The sequence below is a fragment of the Elephas maximus genome, chromosome 24 (genome assembly GCF_024166365.1).
Source record: "Elephas maximus indicus isolate mEleMax1 chromosome 24, mEleMax1 primary haplotype, whole genome shotgun sequence".
In the NCBI taxonomy this organism is placed as follows: Eukaryota; Metazoa; Chordata; class Mammalia; order Proboscidea; family Elephantidae; genus Elephas; species Elephas maximus.
Window position 1 is genome coordinate 43,151,767 of NC_064842.1, and position 22,663 is coordinate 43,174,429.

The 22,663-nt window shown below is 49.3% G+C and overlaps 1 protein-coding gene across 1 annotated transcript in view; it reads left to right on the forward strand.

Annotated features, from left to right (window-relative positions):
* Window positions 1–21,562, forward strand: part of QSOX1 (quiescin sulfhydryl oxidase 1) — a 46,958-nt gene extending 25,396 nt beyond the window's left edge. Inside the window, exons 6-12 of the mRNA XM_049868311.1 lie at window positions 206–351; window positions 2,076–2,210; window positions 4,255–4,384; window positions 7,800–7,922; window positions 13,868–14,015; window positions 17,555–17,734; window positions 19,698–21,562. Coding sequence (XP_049724268.1) covers window positions 206–351; window positions 2,076–2,210; window positions 4,255–4,384; window positions 7,800–7,922; window positions 13,868–14,015; window positions 17,555–17,734; window positions 19,698–20,506 — 1,671 coding nt within the window. The 3' untranslated portion in view covers window positions 20,507–21,562. The remainder of the gene's footprint in view (window positions 1–205; window positions 352–2,075; window positions 2,211–4,254; window positions 4,385–7,799; window positions 7,923–13,867; window positions 14,016–17,554; window positions 17,735–19,697) is intronic.
* Window positions 21,563–22,663: the final 1,101 nt, after the last annotated feature.

Below are 22,663 nucleotides of genomic sequence, written 5' to 3' on the forward strand. Positions count from 1 at the left end.
TGTTACTGTGGGTTATAGATAAGGTTGGTGGCATGAAAATCCCTCACTCCTTGCAGTGGTCTACTCTGAAACGTTTAGAGTCGAGATGGAGCACAGTTGCCACCCAGGCCACTGCCCAGCATACTTAGGGCTCTCAGCCCCTGGCTACCTCTGCCCAATGGCTTGGGTCCCCCCTCCACCACCATATATCCTGCTTTCTCTACAGGTGACTATGGACCTGTCCCAGCGCCAAGGCTTGGCAGTGCGCAGGGTCCTGAACACAGAGGAGAAAGTGGTGAACAAGTTTGGTGTCACTGACTTCCCGTCTTGCTACCTGCTGTTTCGGAATGGCTCTGTCTCCCGAGTCCCTGTGTGAGTGCAATGTCCCCCTACCCCACCTCTGCTCCCTCCCCGTGCTCATTCTTTCTTCCTGCACAGAGGGGCAGCCAAGTTGGCAACTGGCCTGATAGGTCCTTTCTCCTGCAGTTATTCTGAGGAGCTCATGGGCAGGCAGGTAGCACCCACTGCAGGAGAAGCACAGGTCTGCCTATCTGGTGGGGACAGTGCCACCGAGTCCTGCCACAGCTCCCTGGCACACCCGTGTTGGTGCCCACCCCCACTGCCTCTGCACCATCCCCACCACAGCCTCCTCTGTTCTAGGACAGACTCATTGGCAGGCTGCAGGCCTGGCACAGACTCAAATATGCTTGACCCTCCCTCCCTTTGGTTTTCTAATTGCAGAAAAGTTCATTAGGAGCCAGGCAATAGCCAGTTCCAAAATGCTGAGAGAAAACAATCAGGCCAGCCTCAGCCACTCTGTCAGGCTCCTGCTGCTGAATGGCCTGTTAAATGGTGCCAGATGGTGCCTTAGTGCCCTCCCTGGGCAGATGATTGATGTCAGCCTGGCCCTCTAGGCAGGAGCTTGAGGGCCAGGGAGATAAAAGCTTGCCTGAGGTACCCAATGAGCTGCCCTTCAAGGCCATTAGTGCCATCCTTCACTGAGGCTGGGCAGGGTAGCCACTTGCCCTCAACCTGCCAAGTCCCAATCAAGCAGCACTGGGGCTGGCCTTGTCAGAGCTCTGCTGGGGAAGGGAAGCATGGGGGCCACAGGGGGACAGAGGGCCAGTTGTGGTGAGGAGAGGAAGTATTGTTTCCTCACTTGGAGTTGGTGGAGGGGAAAATTGTTTGTGACGATGCCACTTCTGAGCCATCTGCTCATCTATAAACATTGGGCCAGCACAGCGGAGTGGAAAGCAATGCTTCCCGATGCCAGCTCCCCTGGGCTATCCCACCACTCTGCTGCTGGTTTCTGCGTCTCTCCCTCCAGGTGGCCCTGGCCATAGTGGTTAAGAGGGAGAATTTATGTTCAGGAGATGTTTACTGCCGATCAGGACTCCTCTCCATCGTAAGAGAGAAAGAAATCAAAAGGATTGTAAAAGGATGAAGATAATTTTGGTGATTTGTTGGTTCTTGTTGCTGTATTACATATTTTAAATCACATATCAAACTCCCTTGACTCCCTGGGGGAGTCATGTCACCTGGTGGTGCCTTGGAGCAAGCTTGTGAGTAGGCAGTTTCCTTGAGGTCAGCTGCCATTTGGAAACTTCTGGTCTGTGAGAAGGTAGTCAGACTTAGCAGCCTCAGTGCAGGGGTCTAGGGATTGCCTCCTGGCAGCTGAGGGCAGAGACCATCCGTCTCTGGTAAGATTAAATTCACTGCATGTGTTTTGACATTAGGCCGGTGTCAGAGAGGCTTTCCACAGAATACGCAGTAGATAGAAAGGTTGAAGTGAGGCACAGGTTCCCCAAGTTTGTTCTCACTGAGGACAGGACAACCAAGTTCAAAGGTCTTAATAAACATTTCTGACTGAGGGGCTACTCTGCTTCCTCTTCTGACATTACTGTATTTTTTGCAAAGAACGCACCCACGCATAAAACGTGCGGCATAGATTGCTTGTGAAAATAGCGAGGGAGGGTTGTGTGGTTGGCAAAAAACGTACAATGCACACGTTATTTGTGTAAAAATATGGTAGTTGACTCTGGGAGTTTGTTCTTCCACACTCACCGCCTCTTCTCTGTGGTTATCTTCCTTCACAGGCTTGTGGAATCCAGGTCCTTCTATACTGCTTACCTGCAGAGGCTCTCTGGGGTCACCAGGGAGCCTTCCCAGACCACGGTTGTGCCAACCACGGCTAACACGATTGCTCCCACCGTTTGGAAGCGTGCAGATCAGTAAGGCCACAACTCACTCTCCTCATCCCTTCCCCCCACCCCAGCCTTTCCTCTGATCACAGACCCCCCACTACACACACACACACTCTCTCTCTCTCTCTCTTTTGCTCATTCCTGTTCCTTTTCATGAGTTTAGCACATGCCATTCTGAGTTCAGACTCCCTCCCCACCCCCACTAAGGGCTGTTCTTGGCCTTTGGGCGCTCTGATGCCTGCCAGGCACAGGATAGTCTTAGATGTGTGGGAGGAGGAGAAGTTGGCAGGCAGTCCTCTCCAGAGTCTGCAGTAGGGCCCTAGCACTGACTGCAGGGAGTGCCCATGCATTTAATTGTATCCTTCACAGTGGAATGAATACTTTTCAGTGCTCACATTGCTTAAGTTTAACTGTCTTTAAGAACAAGTAGAATCAATTTGGAAGGGTACTCTGAGGCCTCCAAGCCAACTTCCCACCCAAGCATTTATTTCGTTGTCACATACTTTCGAGTACTTGCTATGTGCTAGGTATTGTGAATACAGATACATAGAGGGCAGCTGCAGTCCCTGCTGACACAGAGCTTACAGTCCCCCTTCACAGCATCCCTTCTAGGAAGGTATCCAACCTTACTTGAATGCCTCTGGTGTTAGGGAGCTCACTACTTTTGAGGTAACCTGTATCTTTGTGCTTATAATTGTAAGCATGAGAAAGTTGCTCTTTTTTCTGAGGCTCTTGTGGTAGACTTTCTGTCTATAGTCTGTAGACTATCTATATCTATGGACCTCTTGCTCTAGCTCCCAGCTGCACACCAACTAGAAGTGACTGGTCAGGGTGCTTCTGAGGGGGGATGCACAAGAGAATTGGAGGAGAGGTCATCTGATTTCAAGAAGAATTTTGTATCCTTCATGAGGGACTCTTAAGGGTAGAAAGTGATAATAGAAAGATTTTCAGTAAATCAAGGGAGAAGGAAAGACTGAGAGATGGGTATGATCATAACAGTAGCTGACCCTTACAGGCCTCATGTGCCAAGCTCTGTGCTGGGCACCTTCCATGCAGTATCTCATTCAGTCATGGGGCCATTTCTTGAGGTGAAACACAAGACTGGTGAGGTAAACTGAAGCCCAAGGACACCAAGGTGGAGCACCGAGAGGGGACTTTGCCACAAGGGTAAAGCACAGGTAGTCACAGTGTTCCCCTGTTAGTTGGCTCTCTCCACCCCTAGGAGGGAGTTGAGGCAGGAGTCATTAGTTTTTCTTACAGATAAGGTAAGTGAGGCCTAGAGAGGTGAATTGAGGTGCCCAAGCTCACAGAGCTAGCTCACTGGAGAACTGAGGCCAGAATCCAGGTCTCAGGAGACAGGGGTGGAGAGACAGCCAGTGTTCCAGGGGCTCTTCCCATCAGAGCTCTGAACCCGAATCCAAGTGAGCATGAAGGGCACGAAGTGGAACAGCCATCCTGGGGCTGACAACCCTTCCCCCAGGGCTGAGGTCAGCCCAGAAGGGCTGAGATGGAGCTGGGCCTGAGCTCTGAGGCCTGGCAGCCGTGAGCATGTCACGCCTGAAGTAAATACAAACACCAACTCTCCTCCTGCCCCGCAGCCCTGGTGGATAGCCAAACCCTTGGTCTTTCAAAGAGATCCAAGATATGTGTGTATACATGCCTGTTGTTCTGTTTGTCCATCCCTAGGGGTCTTTGCTCAGTGCAGAGAGTTCTCACCCTTCCACTAGTGACCTGATAAAACACTTCAGTCAGTCATGGGAGGGGCTAGCCCTGGACCTGGAGAGGAGAACCCCTGCTCTACGCCAGGAGCTGCTGAGGGTTTTACATTTGAATTTTCGTTTAATCTTCAAAGCAATCCTCCTGTGAGGAATTTATTATTATCTCCATCTTACAGGTGAGGAATTGAATCCTCCCAGAGAAGTTAGGTAATGTGCCCAAGGTCACACAGCTAGCCACTGGCTGAGCCAAATGCTAACTTATGGGACTCTGTGACCATCAGCAGTGCTCCGTCCCCAGCCCCTGCCCTGTGGTTGATGCCCCTTTCTTTCTCTGCCTCCTTCTGGGTCTCCAGCTCCAAGATCTACATGGCTGACCTGGAATCTGCACTACACTACATCCTACGGGTTGAAGTGGGCAAGTTCCCGGTCCTGGAGGGGCAGCGCTTGACAGCCCTGAAAAAGTTTGTAGCAGTGCTGGCCAAGGTGAGCGGGGCTTCACAGTTCCACATATGGTTAGTGTGTATCCCTGCAAGCCAGGCCCCATGCTGGCGGAGAAGGGTCAGCCTGGCCCTCCCTTCAGGGTCTGGCTGGCCAATTGGACCCATAGCTCGCCCCGTCCACTGTGGGCTGCTACCCTCCCGTCTCAGCCATACCCCGCACTAGGGCCTCCCACACAGGGGTCCAGATGCCCTGACACCTGAGGAGACTCCCAGCTGACTCAGTGACTATGACTTTTTCTGCCCCACCCCTTGACCTCAGTCTGAGCCTTAGAGTGTGGCCTCTCACTCCCTGCATGGTCATTGGGAAAGCAGAGCCCATGGGATGCCACAGTGAAGGAGAGGAGGGAGTCCCATGTGGCTTTTCTGAAACTCCTCTCTCCCTCCTCACACACTGGCCCAGGGGACCTGAGTCCCTGGCCCTGGCCATGCCTTCCCTATTGCTGTGTAGTTTCCTGGTAAAGTGACTACTATATGATGTATACCAACTCCCTACTGAGGACATGGTGTGTGTCAAGCATTTCATTTAACCCTCTTAACTTCTCTGCAAGGTGGCCAGAATTACTCCATCCCCGTTTTAAGAGGCCCAGGGACAGAGGTCAAGGGGCTTGCCTTCGGCTTCTTAGTTCTGAGGTATTACGGCCAGAATTTGGGCTCCAGAGCCTGTGCTGCTTTTCTCTGCCACACTCCTTCTCTGAAGGCGAGAGGAGGGCTACCTCTTCACTCTGCACCTCCCTCACTCCCACCCTCCCTGCTTCCGTCTCTCTCTCGTTCCAGATCCACTGCCAACATTGCCCTACTTAAAACCCAAGGAGCTGCTGCTGAGTGCTGCTGAGTCAGACGTGGGCTCTGGTCCCCTCAGAGGCTGTCTGCTGACTCAGCAGCTCTCAGCCTGAAGGCCAGATCTGAGACTGTCTTCTCTGCAGGTCTGCTGGCAGCTGGTCTGCTGCTGGGATGATTTGTTCCTTTCCCTCCTAGGAACTTTCTGCTGCCCTAGTCCCTCCTCCCCACCTCTCCAGTCCTGGTCTTCCTGGCCTACTTGGCTTGGTCATGCTCATGGTCTGATTACACTGAGAAGACCCTACGAGGTAGTGAGTGCTCGTCACAGAGCAGTGCTCCAGTCTAAGGCAAGGTAGCCTTCAGCCCTTCACAAAGGTCCCAAGCAGAATGAGCCCCTGTTCTCCAGCCTAGCCTGGCACTAGAGACCTTTCCTCTGAGGCCCTGAGGGCTGCTTGGTCTCCAAGTCACCGAGGCCTGGGGCTGACTCCCAGAGAATGAGAGGTAAAAAAAGGCCTTGAGTGGTTCCGTGTGCTGAAGGAGAACCCCAGAGTGCTTTACAGGTACCCCTCAGGAGGGAATGAGAAAGTCATCTCATTGCTCCCCAGTCTGGTCCATTCTAGAAGAATCATCCCAGGAAAGTTGTTTCCTGTGTGCTGCCCACATCTCTCAGCTGTACGCAAAGCAGGTTTCTCTGTGTTTGGCTCTCGTGGGACTACTTGGAGCCAGTTTGAGGGGAAAGAATAAGGAGAATACCTGAGTCGTGTAGATACTTCAGCAGCACCTTGCAGTGGAGCCGCCAGAGTTCCCGCCCTCAGCAGGAGCTGGAAATGAGCTTGGGATGAAGGAAGGTCCCTTGCAGGGGGGCAGAGGGAAGTCAGGGATATACAACAGCAGGAGCAGAGGGGCCTGAGGGCACGGCTCTGAGACCCTCTGTTTGAGCTCTGCCTACACTTCCCCTGGACACTGCAGCATATTCTGGCCCGGCCCTTGCTTGGGTAGCTTTTCCCTGAATAGTAACAATAGTAGCGGCTCCACTTCTTGAGCTCTGACAGGGTACCTGACTCTGCAAAGTGCTCTTTGTTTTTACTTCTCATAACAAACTCCACAAGTTGGATACTGGTATTATCTCTGTTTTCTAGGTGAGGAAACAAAGGCCCAGAGAGTAAATCACCTTCTCCAAGGCCTTCCAGCCAGCAAGTGGCTGAGCTGGGATCTGCACTCACTTCTAAAGCATGCCCTTAACTATCACGTGCATGGCGCTCAAGGGGCACCGAACGTCTAGAGGGGGACAGTGCTAATCTGCCCTGCTCAGGCTCTGAGAAGTACTAGCTATGGGTGTGACCAGGCAGAAGGCACTTTGGAAGTCCTGTGGGTGCCCTGGTACCCCTGCCTGACTGTCTTCCTGCTCCATCTGTTCCCTCATCTGAGTGGCTGGACAGGGACTGGCCACTGGGTGGCATGCAGTCACCAGGATTTCCCTGTTCTGGCCTGAGAGGATGACTCGCTGTAGGCCAGAGTCCCTTAATTCATCCTTCACCTGACACCCTAGCCCTAGAAAGGGGAAGGTTCCAAGTCAATATGACGGGCGAGGGTCAATGAGAAATGCTGACTTCAAGCTGTAAATTTGTGTTGTGAGCCCCAGAGGCCTGTGTGAGCTAACGAGGAGGGTGCATGTCAAAGCATGAGATTCTTTCTGGCCACTTCTCACCCTGGGGGAAGGTGTCCAGCCCCTGAGGTTTGATAAGGATATGTCATGGCTTTCTCAGAGGAGGCCTGGCTCTGGAACAGGTTTTTCTGTTTAGTTATTATCTCCACTACCCTTCTTGCAAATGTTTTTCTTTGCTCTTTTCCTCCACAGGTGTCTCAGTGTTGCTGTCCCCTCCACCTTCCTCTTGGTCTCTTCATGGGTTTATCTGACCTGCTCTCTGCTGCATCCCAATCTCCTGCAGCTAGCCACCCCCAGTGTGTTTGCGCATATGCACACGTGCATGCATAAATGCAGCTTCCTCCCTGGAGTCCTTGTGGTTTTAAAGTGCTGATACTAATCAGATTTGAGTTGACTTATTGTCAGAGTAGCTTTTCATGTTCCTCAAAGACTACTGGGAGCTACCATCAAGATTTGGATCTTGGCTATAAACCCCTGGCCTATCCTCACTGGCCACCCATGGAATACAAATGAAAGGCCTTTTGCCAGCCTAGCCCAGCCTCTCAGTCAGCAAGTCAGCTGCTCTATCCGAAGGCCACCTGGAGAGAGGACTGGTTCCCAGCAGCCCCTGGGAAACGGCACAAGTGCTGGGGCCTTCCTCACAGGGGTGGTATGGGTCAGGGGTCACCACACACAGAAGCCTGAAGCTTTGAGAGGGAGAGCCATTCAAGGCCTAGCCCCACTTAGAGCCTCTCTCCTCTTCTCACCCCGTACCCCAGCGTTACCAGATGCCCCAGAGCAAAGGTAGTGAGTAATCTACATTTGTGCCTCAGGTAGAATGTTTTCCTGGTGGTTTAGGAATATTCCAAAAAATAGCCTTGGCCCAGTTTTGTATAGCTCCCTCCCTTCTCCAGGGCTGTGGAACACTGGGGGAATTGTTTTTCATTCTCCACCTTCTACTTGTTCCTCCTCATAGTACTTCCCTGGCCGGCCCTTAGTCCAGAACTTCCTGCGCTCCACCAATGACTGGCTCAAGAGGCAGCAGAGAAAGAAAATTCCCTACAGTTCTTTCAAAGCTGCCCTGGACAACAGAAAGGAGGTGAGTCTGGATCCTTTCCCTATCCTCAATATTTATGGGAATGGAAGGGGTTGACACTGTAATCTCTGACCTCCTTTACCAATTTGTATTCTGGGGAGGAATCAATGATTTTGCTTGGGTTCTTCCATTAATAAATAGTAAACTGTGGTATATTTTGGGCTCCCACTGTGTACCAGGCACTGTGCTAGGCTCACTACGTGCATTGTCTCATTTCTCATAATATTAGTGGAAGGTAGACATTATTATCCCCATTTAACACATAAAGAAACTGAGGTTAAGAGATTAAGAGAAGTAACTTATCTGAGATCATACAGGCAGTATGTGGTTGAACTGGCTTTTGAAACTGGTTGTGAGACCTCAGAGGTGTTTGTTTTTTTTCATGTATATATGTGTGTGTGTCTGTTGTTGTTGTTGTGAGGTGTCATCGAGCTGGTTCCAACTCATAGCAACCCTGTGTATGACAGAACAAAATACTGCCTGGTTCTGTGCCATCCTCACAATCATTATGCTGGAGTCCATTGTTCCAGCCATTGTATTAATCCACCTTGTTGAGGGTCTTCCTCTTTTTTGATGACACTCTACTTTACCAAGCATGATGTCCTTCTCCAGGGACTGATCCCTCCTGATAACATGTCCAAAGTATGTGAGATGTAATCTCACCATCCTTGCTTCTAAGGAGCATTCTGGTTGTACTTCTTTCAAGATAGATCTGTTCATTCATTTGGCAGTCCATTGTATATTAAATATTCTTCGCCAACACCACAAATCAAAGGCATAGAGTCTTCTTTGGTCTTCCTTATTCATTGTCCAGGTTTTATATGTATATGAGACAATTGAAAACACTGTGGCTTGGATCAGAGGCACCTTAGTCCTCAGGGTGACATCTTTGCTTTTTAACACTCTAAAGAGGTCTTTTGCAGCAGATTTGCCCAGTGTGGTGCATTGTTTGATTTCTTGACTGCTGCTTCCATGGGTGTTGATTGTGGATCCAAGTAAAATGAAATCTTTGACAACTTCAGTCTTTTCTCCATTTATCATGATGTTGCTTATTGGTCCAGTTGTGAGGATTTTTAATTTCTTTACTTTGAGGTGTAATCTGTATTGAAGACTATGGTCTGTGATCTTCTTTAGTAAGTACTTCAGCTCCTCTTCGCTTTCAGAAAGCAAGGTTGTATCATCTGCATATTGCAGATTGTTAATGAGTCTTCCTCTAATCCTGATGCTGCATTTTTCTTCATATAGTCCACTTTCTCAGATTATTTGCTTAGCATACAGATTGAATAAGTATGATGAAAGGGTACAACCCTGACACACACCTTTCCTGACTTAAAACCATGCAGTATCTCCTTGTTCTGTTCAAATGACTGCCTCTTGTTCTATGTACAGGTTCCACATGAGCACAGTTAAGTGTTCTGGAATTTCCATTCTTGGCACTGTTATCCATAATTCATTATGATCCACACAATCAAATGCCTTTGCATAGTCAGTAAAACACAGGTAAACATCTTTCTGATATTCTCTGCTTTTCAGCTAAGATCCATCTGACATCAGCAATGATATCCCTTGTTCCACATCCTCTTCTGAATCTGGCTTGAAATTCTGGCAGTTCCCTGTTGATGTACTGCTGCAACCACTTTTTAATTATCTTCAGCAAAATTTTACTTGCATGTGATATTAATGATATTGTTTGATAATTTCAACATTCTGTTGGATCACCTTTCTTTGCAGTGGACCCAAATATGGATCTCTGGTTGGCCAGGTATCTGTCTTCCAAATTTCTTGGCATAGATGAGTGAGTGCTTCCAGTGTTGCATCCATTTATTGAAACGTCTCCGTTGGTATTCAGTCAGTTCCTGGGGTCTTGTTTTTCTCCAGTGCCTTCAGTGTAGCTTAGACTTCCTCTTTCAGTATTGTTGGCTCTTGATCATATGCTACCTCCTGAAATGTCAACCAATTCTTTTTGGTACAATGACTGTGTCTTCCTCCCTTCTTTTGATGCTTCCTGTGTCATTCAATATTTTGCCCATAGAATCCTTCAGTATTGCAACTCAAGGCTTGAATTTTTTCCTCAGTTCTTTCAGCTTGAGAAATGCCAAGGGTGTTCCCTCCATTTTGGTTTTCTAGCTCCAGGTCTTTGCATATTTCATTATAATACTTTACTTTGTCTTCTCTAGCCTCCCTTTGAAATCTTCTTTCCAGCTCTTTTACTTCATTTCTTCCATTTACTTTAGCTACTCTGCCTCCATGAGCAACTTTCATAGTCTCTTATGACATCCGTTTTGGTCTTTTCTTTCTTTTTAATGACCTTTTGTTTCTTCATGTGTGATGTCTTTGATATCATCCCACAGCTCATCTGATCTTCAGTCCTTAGTGTTCAATACATTAAATCTATTCTTGAGATGGTCTCCTAAATTCAGGTGGGATATATTCAAGGTCGTACTTTGGCTCTCATGGAGTTGTTTTAATTTTCTTCACCTTCAGCTTGAACTTGCATATGAGCAATTGATGGTCTGTTCTGCAGTTGGCTCCTGGCCGTGTTCTGACTGATGATATTGAGCTTCTCCATCGTCTCTTTCCACAGATATAGTCGATCTGATTTCTGTATCTTCCATCTGGTGAGGCCCATGTGTATAGTCACCATTTATGTTGTTGAAAAAAGGTATTTGCAATGAATAAGTCATTGGTCTTGCAGAATTCAATCGTGTGATCTCTGGCATTGTTTCTATCACAAAGGCTGTATTTTCCAACTACCGAGCCTTCTTTGTTTCCAACTTTTGCATTCCAATCACCAGTAATTATCAATGCATCTTGATCGCATGTTTAACCAATTTCAGATTATAGAAGTTGGTAAAAATCTTCAATTTCTTCATCTTTGGCCTTAGTGGTTGGTACGTAAATTTGAATAATAGTTGAATTAACTGATCTTCCTTGTAGGCATATGTGGATATTATCTTATAGCTGACAGTGTTATACTTCAGGACAAATCTTGAAATGTTCTTTTTGATGATGAGTGTGATGCCATGCCTCTTCTGAATATGTACATGTATGTTGAGTGCCATCGAGTTGATTCCAACTCATAGCAACCCTGTAGAACAGAGTAGAACTCTTCCCCATAGGGTTTCCTGGGCTGTAATCTTTACAGGAGCAGATCACCAGGTCTTTTCACCTGCAGAGCCGCTTGTGGGTTCAAATTGCCAGCCTTTTGGTTTATGGCCAAGCACTTAACCATTGTGCCATCAGGAAAAATATTTATATATATACATATTATGCACACACATTTGTGACTTTATTTATTGTGGTAAAATATATAACACAAAGCTTGCCATTTTAACAATTTTTAAGTGTATAATTCAGTGACATTAGTTTATTTTAGTTCATTTTTATCATGTTGTGCTACCATAACTACTATCCATTTCCAAAAGTTTTATATCACCCACAGCAGAAACTCAGTCCTCTTCAGCAATAAGTCTCATCCCTTCCTCCCCCCAGCTCCTGGTAACCACTAATAAATTTTTATCTCTATGTATTTGCCTATTCTAGATATTTCATGTCAGTGGAATTATACAATATTCATCTTTTTCTGTCTAACCTATTTCACTCAGCATAATGTTTTCAGGGTTCATCTATGTTGTAGCATGTACCAGAATTTCATTTCTCTTTATGGCTAAATAATATTCCATTGTGTGTATATAAAAAATATATATATATATTTTTTTATATACCATGTTTTATTTATTTATTCATCTGTTGATGGACATTTAAGTTGTTTCCACCTTTTGGCTAATGTGAATAACAATGCAGTGAACATTGGTGTACAAGTTTGTGTTTGAGTACCTGCTTTCAAGTTTCTTGGGTATATACCGAGGAGTGGAATTGTTGGGTTGTATGGTAATTCTATATTTAATTTTTTGAGGAACCATCAAAATGTTTTCCCTAACATCTGTACCAGGGTTCCAGTTTTTCCACATCTTCACCAATACTTGTGAGTTTATGTTTTTCTGATATTAGCCATCCTAGTGGGTGTGGGGAGTGGGGAACCCTTCTGGTGCAGTGATTAAGAGGTTGGCTGCTAACCAAAAGGTTGGCAGTTCAAATCCACCAGCTGCTCATTGACAACCCTCCGAGGCATTTCTACTCTGTTCTATAGGGTCACTATGAGTCGAACGGACTAGATAGCAACAAGTGTGGTTTTTTTTTTTTAGCAGTGGGTGTGAGGTGATAATCTCATTGTGATTTTGTTTTGGATTTCCCTAATGGCTAATGACATGGAACATCTTTTCATGAGCTTATCGGCCATTCGTATTACTTCTTTGGTAAGATGTCTGCAGGTATTCCTTAACTTATGACATATCTGAGTTACAACGAAGCAAACTTACGGCCTTCTGGTGGTGGTGGTGTTTTTTTTTTTGGTACATCTTATCGTTAGTAATATGCAGCAGCATGTAATTTGTTAATGTTATCATTCTCAGATGTTCACACACAGATGTTCAATTTTATGATTTACTGTTCAAAACACTGCCAGATTTATAAAGACACTGATAATAAAAGACAATAAATAATAATGAAAACTAAAAAAAAGAAATTGAGGTAGTCAGCTTAACATTAGAACCGACTTACAACAGAGTTGTCAGGACAGATCCCTGTTGTAAGTTGGGGACTACCTGTATTCAAGTCCTTTGCCCATTTTTAAACAAGCTGTTTGTCTTTTTGTTGTTGAGTTGTAGGAGTTCTTTATATATTCTGGATATTAAACTCTTATCAGATATACGGTTCCCAAATATTTTCTTCCATTCTGTAGGTTGTCTCTTCACTTTGTTGATAAAGTCCTTTGATGCACAGAAGCTTTTAATTTTGATCAAGTCCGATTTATCTACTTTGTCTCTTGTTGCTCATGTTTGGGTGTCTGTTATGGATTGACTTATGGCCCCCCAAAATATGTGCTATAAATCTTAACCTCTATGCCTGTGGTTATATCCTATTTGGGAACGGGTTGTCTTTGTTATCTTAATGAGGCAGCATTAATGTAGGGTGCATCTTCAGTCAATCTCTTTTGAGATATAAAAGAGATTAAACAAGTGAGCAGAGGAGAGATGGGGAAAGACAGATGCCAAGACACATAGAGATCTCCAAGGAACCAGGAAATAAGCAGAAGAGCAAGGACCTTCCCCCCAGAGCTGACAAATAAAGCCTTCCCCTAGAGCTGGCACCCTGAATTTGGACTTCTAGCCTCCTAAACTGTGAGAAAATAAATTTCTCTTTGTTACAGCCACCCCCTTGTGGCATTTCTGTTATACCAACACTAAATAACTAAGACAGTGTCCCATCTAAGAATCCACTGTCAAAATCAAGGTTTTAAAGTTTTACCTCTGTGTTTTCTTCTAAGAGTTTTATGATTTTAGTTCTTATATTTAGGGAATTTTGAGTTAATTTTCATATATGGTGTGAGGTATGGATCCAATTTCATTCTTTGGCATATAGAGATCCAGTTGAGACCCCAGAGTTTTTAACCTCTGTCCTCTGTTGTCTCCAAGCATCTCGTCCTCCTGAGCTTGGCTTCCTTGATCCTTCTGCTCGTGCTGCTGTTTGCACAGGTGGGCCACTCAGCCAGGAGAGGCACAAAATCTTACAGACTGTAGGGTGTCAAAGCTTGAAGGGACCTCAGAAATTATCCCTCCCCCTGCCCCCCAGTTTTACAGATAGAGAAATTGAGACTGGATTAAGGATCTAATCTGATCTATGTCATAGGTTTTCCAATCTGTTGTTCCCTTGATGGATGTACTTGGTAGAAGGGAAATACTACCTTCAAGGTGATAGACTGAGAAAGAAACCTCTTTTGTCTTAGGGCTGGAAGCTGGAAGCTGACCTGGAAGCTTCTTTCCTCATCTGCCATCCCGTCCAGTTTCTTCTCATATACACACTCATGTACACTCATGTGTGTCCCTTAGGGTGCTGTTATTGCCAAGAAGGTGAACTGGGTTGGCTGCCAGGGGAGTGAGCCACATTTCCGGGGCTTTCCCTGCTCTCTCTGGATTCTCTTCCACATCCTGACTGTACAGGCAACTCGGCAAAATTTATACCACCCACAAGGAACAGGTAAGTTCAGGACCTGTTCACTTCCTGTGACTCAGACCTTGCCCTGTCTTTCACCTTGATGGGGATGAGGAGCAGGGTGATGCCCTGGAGTTTACCCACCAGCTCCCCGCTGCAGATTGCTATTTAGTGGATGGGGCAAACAGTCTTGGGGCTCCAGTGGGAATTCTATACGTGCAGCTGGCCACGTGTTTCCAGGATGGAACCAATCAAAGATGGGAAGGACCTTGAGAATTCACCCAGCCCTGTCCCCTGTGTTTGGGGTGCTGGTGGAAGGAGTATTTCCCCAAACTCTAGGGCACCGAGGCTCCCCTCTGGCTTTCTTGGGGCTCATAGCTTGCTTTTTTTCAGTCTTAATGAAAAATCTGCAGTTCTGTTTTTTATACTCTCATAAAGAGAACTATGTCTCTTTCACAGTTTACATAGTTGAGACTGTGTACTTTGACCAATTTTATCTTATTTCCCACTGAGAAGATTTCCTAGAGGAAGTGAACATGTGTCCCCTCCTGCTCTGTTCCCCTCCCCAAAGTGTGCTGCCACTCTGTAGGACCCACACTGTCTCACACCTGCTTTTAATGGCTGAAAGGATGGGCATTTGACTGACACATATTTATTGAGGAACCAGGTGTATACCAGACCCTGGCTCGGCTTGGAGTATGCAGAGCTGAAAAAGAGGCAGGCCCTGCTCTGTGGGCTATCTAGGGTGAAGCAGCATGCACAGAGAGCTGTCCTGCAGTGGGCCAGGGCCAAGAGCCAAGGGGAAGAGCAGGGATGTGTGGGTAGAAGAGAGGGCACGCTCAGCTCTGTTTGGAGGGGCAAGAAGCTTCACAGAGGAAGCAACCGAGAGTTGGTGGATGAATAGGAGTTCACCAGGAAAGAAGAGCTGCCCAGACAGAGGGAACAGCCTGTACAAAGGCAGTGAATGAGGGGACCTGCTGGACATGTAGAAAGCTGAGCCAGTCAGTCCATCAACCACTATTTATGGAGCATCTCCAAAATGCCAGGCACCACACAAGGCACTGGGGATAGAGCAGTGCATAAGACACAGAGTTCCTGCTCTCAAAGGGCCAGTATTCCAATAGTGGGAGATAGATATAAGCACATAAATAATGACAGGGATAATGATGAGTGCTACGAAGACAAAGCACAGTGGTGTAGAAAAGGGGGCTAAGAAGGAGGGTGCCTTTTTTTTTTTTTTTTTTTTTTTTGAGAGGGTGGTTGGAGAAGCCTTCTCTGAGGAGGTAACCTTGTGCAGAGATCTGAATGATGAGAAGGAAGCAGCTGAGGAAAGCTGGGCAGAGAACCTTCCAGGCCAAGGACCAGTAGGTGCAGAGAACACATCTGGCATGTTGGCAGCATGAAAGAAGGCCACCAAGACAGATGAGGCTGTGCAAGGAGGGAGGGAGAGGAGGCGAGCATGTGTGGGCTTGGAGGGCTGGATGAGGGGTTTAGATTTCAGTTTCAGCTAATGAGAAACCGTTGGGGAGTGGGAGCGATTCATGGTTTAAAGAAAGATTGCTGGGTGGAGGTGATCTAGTAGGACAAGGCAGAGGCAGACAGCCAGTTAGGAAGTTGTGGAAATACCTAGGAGAGATGGTGGTGGCCTGGACTAGGGTTGTCAGTGTGCAGATGGAAGAAGTGGTCAGCTTTAGGACTATTATGAAGATAGAGCTGATAGGACTTACGATGGATTGGATGAAGAGTATGTGGGAACTAGGACTCAAGGTCAGCTTCAGAGTTGTTTGGCCTGAGCATGTGATGGACGATGGTCCTATGTGCTGAGAAATGGGAAGACTTAAGGATGGGAGGGAGTCAGTCCTGTTGGGTGAGGGGGCATAAGTTTTATGCCTATTAGACATCCAAATGGAGATGTAGACATTGGAGTCTGGAGCTCTGGGGAGAGGTCCAGGATGAAGACATGAATTTTGTGATCATTAGCATATTGATGATATTTAAAGCCACAGACTGGATGAGATCACTAGTGGGTAGGTAGAGAAGAGGGCTGAGGACTGAGCTCTGGGCACTGCAGCTTCCAGACCTCTGCCAGAGGAGGAGGCGCCAGCAAAGGAGACTGAGAAGGAGCAGCCGCCGAGGTTGCAAGAGGGCCCCAAAATAAAGTGTTTCAAGAAGGAAGATGTAGTCAGCTGAGTTAATGCTGCTGAGAGGTGGTGCAGGAGCTGCTTTAGTGGAGTAGTGGAGTAGACTGAAAATATTGAAGATAATGGGGCTGGAAAAGGACATCATGTTCAGTAAAGTAGAGGGTCGGTGAAAACGAAGAGAACCCTCGGTGAGATGGATTGATGAAATATAGCTGCACCCATGGACTCAAACATAGCAGCAATCATGGCATAGGACTGGGCAGCATTTCATTCTGTTGTACGTAGGTCGCCATGAGTCGGAGCTGACTTGATGGCAGCTAACAACAACAACTACTACTGCAGGGGCTGTGGGCTCAGGGAAGGCACTTCTTTATTGTAATTGTTTTTACCAGTTGGAATGATCCTGTATTAAGGGAGAAATTGATGATGCAGTAAAGAAAGAAGATATTTACAGGAGTAAACTCCTGGAGGAGGGGAGGGTGTGATAGAGCCGAAGATCAGGAGTTGGATGTGGCCACAGAGGGCAACTGAGGTGGATGTAGGAAAAGATGGTTAGAGCTGAGGAGGCCAGGGAATGGAGAGGCAAGGCATGGATGGGCATGGGTGCTAGAGTTGCCAGGCATGATGGCATGGGGAGTGTGGTAAGTGGGACGGAGCCACGTGCTGAAGTTGTAGTGGATGAGGGGGCAAAAAGACTAAGAGATCAGCTTTTAAAGGGTTGGGGTTTTTGCAGCAGGCAAGAGAGATTTTGGAAGCAGCAAACAGCAGGGAGGATGCTTACTCCAGCCCTGAGGTGTATGGGGTGTGGGAGACAAAAGGGTTTAAGAGGGCTGTGTTTGGGGGAGTGGTGATATCTTCAGGAAGGAGTCTGGCTTCAGTTAGGGCAGGGTGGTGGAGGATGTGTTCAGAGCTTTTGCCAAGGCCAGTCCAGCCTCCCCATGGAAGGGTGGGAGGAAGGCAAGGGGAGGTGGACACAAGCTAGGGTGTGTGCAGAGCCAGGTCAGGACAGACTTGTAGGAGTGCCAGAGTGCTTGAGTGAGACGAGAGCAGGAAGGCCAGCAAACACAGGTAGGACCAGATAGGGGCGTAGGGCTGGAGGGGTGGGTGCTGTGAGCCTTGCTTACCTCTCTAGCCACATCATAAGGCGTCTGTGTGTCCTCCTGAAGAGCTTGGACTTTATCCTGAATGCAAATAAATGACAAGAATCTGGATGAATGGCGTAGAAGGGAATCTGGGTTTAGGAGTTTGAAAGGAGATGGGGGCAACTCTAAAGTGATCCCTCAGAGGTGGGGAAGTAGACAAGGAGACACTGGGGCCCCTCACTGGATGGGCTGGGTGTAGGGTGTCCGGTGGAGGGCTGACCATGGTGGAGATGGAGACAGGGCAGCCCAGGGAGGGAATGGTGGCGGGGCCCCCTGTGAACAGCATCTCCTCTCCCTGTAGCCAAACCCCAGGAGGTCCTCCAAGCTATCCGGGGCTATGTTCGAAACTTCTTTGGTTGTCGAGTTTGCGCTGGTCACTTTGAGCAGATGGCCGCTGCCTCCATGCACCAGGTGAACAGTCTGGATGGCGCTGTACTCTGGCTCTGGGCTAGCCACAACAAGGTCAATGCTCGCCTCGCAGGTAAGGAAGGGCCACCCTCAAGGCTGGAGTTGCCAACAGAGGGAGGACAAGGTGGGGGAACTGCGGAGTCCTGGGCCAGAGGCGGAGGAAGGGGACACTCACTGCCTCCTAGGCACCACCCCATGCTTCACAGCTCACGAAACCTTTTCCATGCCCTCCCAGCCCTGTTGATGTATGGCAGTATCATTAGACCCATTTTCTAGATGAGGAACTCAAGACTTTGACACTTTAAGACCCTGGTTTTCTGATGCCATTGCTACTCTTTCCCCTGCACCAGGGCCCCTTTCTGGCCTGTTAGGGTCCCAGGACTCCTGCCTCTCCTGCTCTGCTTCCTGGCTGTTGTCTCCTTACTCACACTAAGAGGGAGGAGGAGCTAAGGATAGAATGGGCTGGAAAAGAGAGACCAGGTCCTTCCTGGAAACACTAGGGACTGATTCCCATAAGGGGAGGCCTTGTCTTCTCTGAGTTTCTCTTATTTACAATGTTTTCTTTTCCCCAGGCACAGGGGTCTAATGGGTCAACAGGCAAAAGCATTAGACTCCAGGGAGTGACCAGAGGCTGGCAGAGTTGGGAGGAGGGAGCCATCTGTGGCCAGGCTAGTGGGGGGAGAGGTGCATGAGGCTGCCAACAGGCTTCCAGGGGCCGGAAGAGGGAATGGGATAAAGCCTGGGGGTGGAGCCGAGGTTAAAGGAGCTGAATGGAGCAGGTGGTGGTACAGCCCTGCACTTGGTCTTGGTCTCCTGGGACCTCCTGGTGGACTTTGAAAAGGAGACAAGTGCCTGCCTTCTCCTCCTGCCCCGCCCCCACCCCTCCGGCTTTCCTGCCCCTTGCCACAAAATGCTCCAGTTAACCCTCCAGCCCCACGACCTCCGCAGGCTCCCAGCTTCCCTCAGGGCCCAGCTGCAGGAGTGCTGAGTGGCCCACCTGCCACTGGAGGGGCCGGGAGCTGGGGCCTCTCCCTGACAGTACCCTCTCTGGTGTGGTTCTTTCAGATCAAACTAATAACATTTGGCAGGTCTGTACTGAGTGCTTACTTTGTGAGGCCTGGTCATTCTTACTATTCACTGGGACCCAACCCCCTGGAATCTACTTGGTGCCCCACCCCAAGGTCCCCATTTTGACTTTTACATAATTTGCAGCTTCACTGTGGTCAACAGCTTCTATTTTCCTAGTAAAACTTTTAAGAGAGGGCATTCCTGCAAGAGAGATGAGCAAATTGACATTCCCTCGGCTGTGCAAGTGAGAGGGTGGGGGCAAGTCTCTGCCTGGAGAGTTGGCCCCACTTGGGCCCCGAATAGCCTGGTAGTCAAGGCAACTCCCTCCCTCTCCCTAGCTCGCCCTTTCTCCATCTAGGCCCCAGGCCTCCCCACACCCCAGGAATCCATCTGAGAAGGAAATTACTCCTACATACCCCTAGGCTTGCTGCAGAGAGCTTCTATAGAATCACCAAGGGCAGCGACTCTTATTTAAAAAAATTTTTTTTTCTTTTAGTTACAAAAGTAATCTATATGCACTGTATAAACTGGAAATGTTCTTAAAAATTAAAAAAAAAAAAAAACAAATACCACCACCAGCAGACCAACCAAAAACTGCAAAACAGACCATTCCGAGTCTTCCCGCCCTTTACCATGTCTTACCCAGGAGTCCAAACTGGCAGTGAAGTCAAGAGGGGAGGCAGGGCCTCGGTAACACTGAGGAGTGGCAGGAATGGAGCTGTCCACACTTCCCTGGGACACTGTATAGTCCTGGCTGGGCCTGCCTGGGTGGGAGGAGGGGATTCCTCCCTGAGAGGCACCATGCGCTGAGCTCCTGCTGAGGGCCGGCCCTGTGCTAGTCTTTAGCTACATTGAAGGGGAGCCCTCTTTGCAGAAGAGAAAGCTGGCATTCTGAAGGGAGGAATGAAGCCAGGGCTTCCTGGTGGAACCCGTGTGTCACAGCTGGCTGTGTGTGCTTCTCTCTCTAGGTGCCCCCAGTGAGGACCCCCACTTCCCCAAGGTGCAGTGGCCAACCCGTGAACTCTGTTCTGCCTGCCACAATGAACTCCAGGGTGAGCCTGAGTGGAACCTAGATGCCACCCTCAGGTTCCTCAAGGCCCACTTCTCCCCAAGTAACATCGTCCTGGGCCTTCCTCAGGCTGGGCCAGACCTCCGGAGGGATAGGGAGCGGAAGGCAAGTGCCTTGGAGCTGGTGACTGGAGCACTGGAGCTGGCAACCGGAAACCCAACTCTGGGCCCTGAGGAGGCTGCAGTCACTGTGGGCCCAGGAACAGAGTCCCCCAGAAACATCATTCCGGATGTTCCAGGTGTTCCAGCTGAGAAATCTGGGGCAAGTCGTTTCCAGGAACCAAGCCCTGGCCTGGGTATGACCGGTGCTGCACCGGACCAGGGACCTCCTGAGAACGTAGCAGGGCATCCAAGGGATGAGTTGGAGCAGCTCCAGGGGCAGCGACGCTTGAGCAAGCGAGACACAGGGGCTGTATTACTGGCCGAGTTCATGGCTGAGAAGGACCACCTCAGGGGCCCTTTAGAGCTGAGGCGAGTGGGCCGCAACTCCAAGCAGCTGGCCAGCGTCCCTGAGGGAGAGCCCGAGGCCGGAGCCAGGCAGGGCCGAGGCCAGTGGCTGCAGGTGCTGGAAGGGGGCTTTTCCCACCTGGACATCAGCCTCTGTGTGGGGCTCTACTCCCTGTCCTTCATGGGCCTGCTAGCCGTGTACACCTACTTCCGGGCCAGGATGAGGGCTCTGAAGGGCCGTGCCAGCCACACCGCAGCCTGAACCAGCCAACTTGGGGGACAAAGGAAAGGGAGCTGCCATATCCATGGGGCTCTTCCAGCCCCTATCTCCCTCTTCTGTCCTCCCACTCCTCCCTGCCCAGCTTAGGAGAATGAGAAGTCCAGGGAAGCCAGTTGCTCCAGTGACCTTCCTTGGGCCTTTTGGAAAGAGTGTTCCTTAGACATGACAGGGTCCAGGTCTATCTGATAGCAGAAGGAAGGGCTGGTTTGGGTGGCTCGGTCCCTGGCCTCTCAACACCAAATTCCTGTTTTTCAGCTTATTTGCAATCCTGCCCCATTCTTGCTGAAGCCTCAGTGTCTCCCGCTTGATCTTGGCCCTAAACTGGGGCGAGTGAGGCCACAGTTTCCAAGGTTTCACATCCAGAGGAAGGTCCCCTGGTCTGGGCGGGCATTCCAAGACTCGCCTGTTCTTCTCCCTCTGACACAAAGAGGTCTATGCACCAGATAGGAAGGTCCACCTCTGGCCCTCAGTGGCCTGCCCATCCTCCGTCCCTCAGAGCTCCTGGGTGGGATTTGGCCCCAGGTGGGGTGTGGAAGCTTCAGACCTCTGCTGCAGGAAGAGAATAGGTGGGAAGTGGTGTGGACTTGCCCAGCTGGGTGGGTGAGGGTGGCCGAACTGCAGGGTCAGTAGCTTGCTTGGCGGGACCTGATGAGGTGGCGGCCTGAGATATAGGGAAGGATGTTGGGATCGATAGTGCCTTGGCTCTGGCTTAGGAGTGAGGTAGAGTGAAGCTTTGAGGACAAGATGATTGCTTTTTTGAAAGTGCTTTGGCTTCTCTTCATTGGGCTCTACCCCTCTCTGAGCTGAGTCTTTTATCTTTTTGGTTTCCAAAACAGATGCTAATCTTTGAATGTGAGGGGTGCTGGGTTGGGGTAGAGAGCGGTTGTCCTTCAGGTTCTACTTGCCAACATGAGGAATTGGAACTGAATGGTCTGCGGGGAGGGTAATGCTGTAAACACGCTTGTTTCTCACTCTCCAGCACTGCTGGGCGGGGGAATAAATTATTTTTACTAAGGCAGACATCAGTGTGTTCTCTGACTTGCTGCTTGGAGACCTCGTATCCAGCCTGCACAGAATGTGCCAAGTCCCGCCTCACCTGGAGTCCAGCCAGACTTGGTTTCCCCAGCACACACAGCTCCTGGCCCGCAGGGGAGAAGGTGCCTCACCAAGCCCTGCAGTGGAGGTGCCCACATTTCTCCTGGACAGGGCCCTCACCCACTGCCATGGTGCTGTTTGTGCTCCAGGCCCCTTCAGTCTCCAGATGCACCAGAGCAAGGCTCAGCAATGGCCGCCCCTGCTTTCTCCTGTTCCACTGTCCCAGGGAACACCTGCCTCGGTGTGTCCAGTTCTGCCCAAGGCACTGCCTCAGCCCCGTGTCCTGCACCTCGGCTCTTCCTCAAGGAAAGAAAGGGCTTGGCTGTGAGAGCCAGTGGGGCCTGGGCCGGCTGCTCAGCAGGGAGGAGGCAGCGGGATTAGGGGGCTGCTCCTAATCCGCCTGGCAGCCCGGGTTTTGCAGGGATCAGAGCAGCTGATAATGAACCTCATTAAGGGGGAACAGGAGCCACAATCCGATTTGGGGTTTTCTCTCTGACATCTTCACTCTGCTTAGATGGCCTCGGCACTGGGTGGAGCAGGTGGGATGCTCTTCTGGGGCAGCTGGGGTGGGGGTGGGGGAGCAGTCTGGGGTCAGACCTCCCTCCCCACCCCACCCCCACCCCCCACTTGTTTTTGCCCCATTTTACCTCTTTAGCCACCTGGCCCCTCTGGGTGTATTCCAGCCCAGAGTCTCCCTGCAGCCTTCTCCATCATGGCTTTCCCTTCTGTGTCCCCTGCTCCAGGTCATCTACCTGCTCCCTCTCCTGGGCCTGCTCTGTCCATCTCCCCCTGCTCTGCAGGCCTGAGAGAGGCCAAGGTCCAGAGGCCTGCCTGGCCCAGCTGTCCAGCCTCAGCGCCCCACTCCCTTCCACTTCATGGCTTCTCATCCTTCAGGCCTCACCGGATACCTTCCTGTTGGTCTCTGTCCTTCAGAATACTTAGCATAATCTCTGTTTTTTTGTTTGTTTGTTTGTTTCTCTTCCCCTCTAATGTAAGCTGCACTAAGCAGGTGTCATGTCTGTCTTCTGTTTTACCCCCAGCTTC